The sequence below is a fragment of the Nestor notabilis genome, unplaced genomic scaffold (genome assembly GCF_000696875.1).
Source record: "Nestor notabilis isolate BGI_N333 unplaced genomic scaffold, ASM69687v1 scaffold3761, whole genome shotgun sequence".
Classification (NCBI taxonomy): Eukaryota; Metazoa; Chordata; class Aves; order Psittaciformes; family Psittacidae; genus Nestor; species Nestor notabilis.
The window spans coordinates 1-5,920 of record NW_009914132.1 but is presented as its reverse complement, the minus strand read 5'-3'; the positions used below and the strand labels follow the sequence as shown (position 1 = coordinate 5,920).

At 58.9% G+C, this 5,920-nt stretch overlaps 1 protein-coding gene across 1 annotated transcript in view; it reads left to right on the top strand.

Moving 5' to 3' along the window:
- CSNK1G2 (casein kinase 1, gamma 2) overlaps positions 1–5,508 on the top strand; it is a gene marked incomplete at its 3' end in the record, with an annotated part of 7,754 nt that extends 2,246 nt beyond the window's left edge. Inside the window, 7 exon segments of the mRNA XM_010023501.1 lie at positions 2,685–2,725; positions 3,248–3,317; positions 3,692–3,840; positions 4,276–4,510; positions 4,695–4,780; positions 5,184–5,268; positions 5,360–5,508. Coding sequence (XP_010021803.1) covers positions 2,685–2,725; positions 3,248–3,317; positions 3,692–3,840; positions 4,276–4,510; positions 4,695–4,780; positions 5,184–5,268; positions 5,360–5,508 — 815 coding nt within the window.
- Between the last annotated feature and the right edge of the window lie 412 nt (positions 5,509–5,920).

Sequence of the window (5,920 nt, the reverse complement as noted above, 5' to 3'; positions counted from 1 at the left end):
AGGGATCCTGCTGTCAAGTGGTGGCATGACCAGGAATGCTCTCCAGCTGTTACTGGACGCTCGGTTTTCCCCTTGGGAAAGGAGTATTCATTCCTCAAGGCAGGCTGGTTGCAGAGGCCGAAGTGTAGCTCAGTGTTTAAAAGCTTCCAAATATTCTTTGGGCATTTGCCTTTCAATAAAATAAAAGGCAGGAGGTGCCTCCTCAGCTCCCAGGGCTCAGGGATGGAGGAAGCTGAGGTTGTCCTCCTGAAGCAGGTGGGTGCTGCTCTGTCCTTTGGGTGCCTCAGCTCAGCTGCCCTGGATCAAAACAGGTGTCTTCCCAGAGGCAGAGGGGTCCAAAATCAAACATGGTTTGTGGCATTTGTGGGAAGCCAGCAGAGGAATGACTTGGGCAGGAGTTCCTGGCTGCCAGAGCCATGCTGGGATCCTGCCCCTCCATGTTCATCCTGATCTTGGCATGCCGGGTGGTGCACAAGGATAGTGCCAGTCCCTGTCGCTGGCCAGATCCTCGCTGTAGGACCATGACAGGAGAGCTGTGTCTGGGGCTGGAGCAGGATGGCGTTGGGGTGTTCACAAGGAGCAGGTTCAGGTCTTGCAGGTTCTGTTACCTCTTTGTCAGCCATCCTGGTGCTTCACCCTGGGCACTGTGCCCCAGCCAGCACATCCAAAGTGCTTGTTGCTTCCCCTGCCAGGCAGCAGCTGTGGGCAGGCACCAACCGTGCTCCTCATGGGCCTTGCCTAAAGGCAGCCCTGGGCAGCACCCGCTGTCTGCAGCCCCCTGTGGTCCCCCCTGCCCATCTGCTGTCTCCTTGCCAGGGCACAAGGCAGGAGGAAGCTGGTGGCAGCAGGGGTGTGACTGGAGCGTGGCTGGTGGCTCCTATGCCTGTAGCCCAGTGCCTCTGTCAGCAACCTGCAAACCAGGAGCGAGGCCAGCACCTTCTTTACAGCAGGGCCTCATGGCAGCTCCTCTGTGGTGCTTGGGAGTGGGCGGGGAGATGAAGAAAACTCAGACACTAACCAGGCAGCCAAGGCAGTGACCAGCATCCTGGCCTGTATCAGCACCAGTGTGGCAGCAGGACCAGGGCAGTGATTGTCCCCCTGCGCTGGGCACTGGTGAGGCTGCACCTCAAATCCCGTGTTCAGCTCTGGGCCCCTCACAACAGAGATATTGAGGTGCTGGAGCGGGGCCAGAGAAGGGAATGGAGCTGGTGCAGGGCCTGGAGCACAAGTGTGATGGGGAAGGGCTGAGGGACCTGGGGGGTTTAGTGTGGAGAAGAGAAGGCTCAGGGGGGACCGGGTTGCTCGCTGCAACTGCCTGACAGGAGGATGGAGCCAGGAGGGGGCTGGTCTCTGCTCCCAAGGAACAAGTGACAGGACAAGAGGCAGCAGGATTGAGCCCCTCTTTGACTGCAGAGCCCATCCCTGGGAGGAGCCACTCCATTATCTCCCATTCATCCCTCTTCCCGTAATCCTGCCACCGACTCTGGCACTCAGCAGCTGGCTCTGATGTCACCCGGCAGGATTTATTGCTGCTTCAGGTGCAGAGCAGCAGTCAGAGCAGATGAAATCTTATGCCAGGAGGAGTTTGTTCCCTGAGCAAATTGCTTGGAGAAGATCCGAGCAGACAGATGCAGCTCCCTCAGACACGCACACACTGGCTGCAGCTCTGCTGCCCTGCAGGGAGCCTGCTGCCTCAGCTCCCATCTCCCCGGGGCCCTGAAGGGCAGAAGGGGCTCTCGGAGCTATTTCTGCAAACCTCTCGAGTCTTTTAGCCTTTATGGATGTGGGGCAGGAATTGTACTGATGTGTGTAATACCTTCCTCGTGCCCCCCTGCCTGGCTGTCCCACCCTGGGTGAGCAGGATAATGTGCTGACACCGTTACCTTAACCTTTCTGTAGTTATGAGAGTGAAAAGTCCTGTGAAGGTGCTGAGCTGTCTAGGAAGTCATTCCCAGGTTGTGGGGTGGCCTGGCTGCCCTTGCAGCCTTCCTGGGTGCTTGGAGGCACTTGTCTGACCCTCCCTGCACCATGTTGGTGCCTTCATCTCCTCCTCGTGCAGTCTGGGCTGTGCCATGGGTCTGCTCCTGCCTTCCCTTGCACCCCGGGGTGGGTGGGAGCATCCCAAAGGATGCTCCTGGGGATGTTTGTGCCATCCCCACAGCCCTGGGGAAGGGATTTCCACCTACCTACAATGTCTTCAAACCACCGCCAGCTGCAAAGCCTTGAGCTGCCCCCATGCTCCTGGGGGTCCTTCCTTCCTGCCACCCTCTGCGTGGTCCCAAGGACCACAGAGCAGCATCCCCAGCTCTGGGCAGCCCTCCCAGAGCAGGGTGGCCCCTCTCCATGCAGGGCTGGGGCTGGGAGAAACGTCAAGCCCAGCCTTGCTCCTGCCTTGGCCAGTCACACCCCTGCAGGTCTGGACTGGGAGGCTGCCCCCTCCCAGCAGCACTGCCCATCCCAGAGGAATCCTTCTACCCTACCTGGGGGTAATTACCAGGCGTGTTGCAACTCCCCACAGTGGGCTCCTGCTCTGGCTGGTTCCTTGAGGCCTGTTTATGTGTTGTGGGAGCTGCCAAACCTGTTCAGGATGTTCTGCAGCCCCTGGGGCCTGTGGGGTCTGTGAAGTGGGGTTGTTGCAGAGGTTCACTTGCTTTCAATTTCCTTTTTGGTGTCTCTCCCTGCAGGAAAGAACCTCTACACGAACGAATACGTAGCTATCAAATTGGTGAGTCCCTCTGTGGTCGAGGTGGGATGTTCAGGCCAGCTGGGAAGGATTGTTGATGGTTCCCCGGGCTGTTGGAGCAGGGGGGGTTGGATCAGTGGTGGATGGGTGGCTGTGAGGAGCTGTGCTCGCTGCAGGAATTGAGGGCAGGAGAAGTAGTGCATGTCACTGCAGGTGGGGTGATCTGGACCTGGGGCTTTGCTTCTCCAGGCTTTGCTGTGGCCTGTGCCTGCACTCAGCTGGTGCCAGCAGCAGAGACCTTCAGGAGAGGATGATCCCCACTTATACATGTTCCCATTAATGTCTGCCCTAGCACCCGGATCTCTCTGGAGAGGGGGGTGGATCTGGCTCCTGTATGGACTGGTTTTCTCTCATCATCCCCTGGGGCTTCATCTCCCTTTTTATACCAGTTTTTCTCAACTCCAAATGCCCTTAGTCCAGCTGCTGCCAGCATGTGAAGGAGGTGTCTGACACCCTGACATCCTGCTCCCTACAACAGCCTTAACTGTCCTTCTCTCCTCCAAGGAACCCATAAAATCCCGGGCCCCCCAGCTGCACCTGGAGTACCGGTTCTACAAACAGCTCTGAAATGCAGGTATGGCGACTGGAAAGAGCCTTCCTTTAAATGTGACTCTGCCCCTTTGCTCCCTGGCCTGAGCACTTCCTGCCTGTCTGCTCAGCTGGGGGAGGCTGATTTTTACCTGGATTATTGAGTTCTTTCCCCCCCACCTCCCCTGTGGCAGGCAGGGGGATGTAGGGATGCAGATGGAGCTGCCTCCTTTGCCTTCCTGCCAAGAGCAGAGCCAGGCTGTGTGCAGCTGGGAGGGAGGGAGGGCAGTGCAGAGCCACCCCCCATCTGCAGCCCCCTGCCCCAACTCCAGCAATGGCATAGCTGTGACAGCATGGCCCTGTTACCACGCTGCTCAGCCCTGTTGCAAGCCCTGACAGCCCCTGCTGTGTCTCTTGCAGAAGGAATTCCTCAGGTTTACTACTTTGGCCCCTGTGGGAAGTACAATGCCATGGTGTTGGAGCTGCTAGGACCCAGCCTAGAAGATCTCTTTGATCTGTGTGATCGGACCTTCACGCTCAAGACTGTCCTGATGATCGCGATCCAGCTGGTGAGCGCAGCACCTCCACCTCACCCACAGCTCCACACAGCTCATCCCAGCCCGGCCACAGCCCGCCCTGGGCTGGTTGGGCAGTGAGGGGACCCCACACAGAAGGACATGGGAAGGACGGGTGAGCTAGTGCCCATCAGGCTGCAGAAGACCCTGTCTTCTGGCACATCCCAGACCACCTCGTCCATACGTCACCCTCTCCCTGCTGCAGGAGAGCTTTCCCTCACCCCCATGCAGCACAAATGAACATCTCTCACTGTGTGTCCAAGATGCAGCCAGACTAAGGTTGTCTCCCAGGGCTGGAGGGTCTGTTGTGCCCATCCTTTCAACCCAGGGTGACAAGAGCAGGGCCTCAACCTAAAAGAGGGTGCGGGGAGGTATGCGGGACACATGGTGCCTGTCTGCCATGATGCTGACGTCTCCTTCTGCCCCCAGATCACACGGATGGAGTATGTCCACACCAAAAGCCTGATCTACAGAGACGTCAAGCCAGAGAACTTCCTGGTGGGGCGGCCGGGCAGCAAGCGGCAGCACACCATCCACATCATCGATTTTGGCCTGGCCAAAGAGTATATTGACCCCGAGACCAAAAAACACATCCCCTACCGAGAGCACAAGAGCCTGACAGGGACAGCACGCTACATGAGCATCAACACCCACCTTGGGAAAGGTGTGTGTGGCCAGCCCTGCCTCTTGGGCAAAAGGGACAGGGAAGGGGAACTTGCTGGGGACAAACTGCTTCTCCTGCTCTTCGGGCTGGGATGTTGGCAGGGAGCTTGGGGTGCTGCAGGGTCTGGCAGGGACAGTGGCTGTACTGGGAACGTGCCAATGTTTCTTTTTTCCCCTCTATGCAGAACAAAGCCGCAGGGATGACCTGGAAGCATTAGGGCACATGTTTATGTACTTCCTCCGTGGGAGCCTTCCTTGGCAAGGCCTCAAGGTAACAGCCATCCCCTGCTGTCCCTGGGCTGCCCTGTGGGTCTGGCTCTGCCCTGGCATGGGCAGCATCAGGGAGTGGGGGGACGCTGTGGCCTCTGGGGTGTCGGAGAGTCGGCATCCTGCCAGATGCAGGGGTTGTTGCTCTGAGCTCTGTGCCAGGCCCTTGCTGTGCTGTGTCCCCCCCTCTGTGCCACACACCCCACACTCCCCCCGCATTTTGTGGGTATCCCAACTGCTCTCACAGTGGCTGTCCTGGAACTGCAGTCCCTGGTGTTTGTCCTCTGGACGTGCCCTGGGTGAGGGGATTCCCTGGGACCCCACCTGTGGTCTCATAGCACCCAGTGCGTGCCCCTCTCCGGGGACATGCCTGGCCTTCATGCTGACCTGCTGCTTGTCTCCACCAGGCTGACACGCTAAAGGAGAGGTATCAGAAGATCGGCGACACCAAAAGAGCCACTCCAGTGGAGGTGCTCTGTGAGAACTTCCCAGGTGAGGGCACTCTGCATGGCCTGGCCCCAGAGCACACACTGGCCTGGCACGTGGTCCCCCTGCCCCAACTGAGCCCGCTCTGTCCCCGCAGAGGAGATGGCCACGTACCTGCGCTACGTGCGGCGGTTGGATTTCTTTGAGAAGCCTGACTACGACTACCTGCGGAAGCTCTTCACAGACCTGTTCGAGAGGAACGGTTACGTGTTCGACTACGAATACGACTGGGCAGGGAAACCACTGGTGAGCGTGAGGGAGCGGGAGCAGGCACAGGGTGCTGGGCCCCAGGGTGCCCGGGGCGGTGGTGGGAGATCAGCATGGTCAGCAGTCAGCACTGCCAGGCACCGCTGTGCCCAAGAGATCAGCCCCACCAGCAGCCAGCGCCACGCTGGGGCTGCCATGCCCATGAGTTGAAGCTGTGCCACAGAAAGAGGAGCTAAGGGGAACCCAGCAGTTGAGTTGGTACCTTGCTTTCTGACATGAGCACCCTCTGTGGGCTCGCTGCAGCCCAGTACCAAGTGTGGAGCTGCTGGGGCTGGGGTCAGGCCCCGATTTGGGGATGTTGTGCATATTTGGCCAGGGGTTGTTCAGCTGAGGGGCACGGGGTGGCGGGTGGGCTGCTGTGCTGCGGCTGATGTTGTCCTTGTCCTGTCCC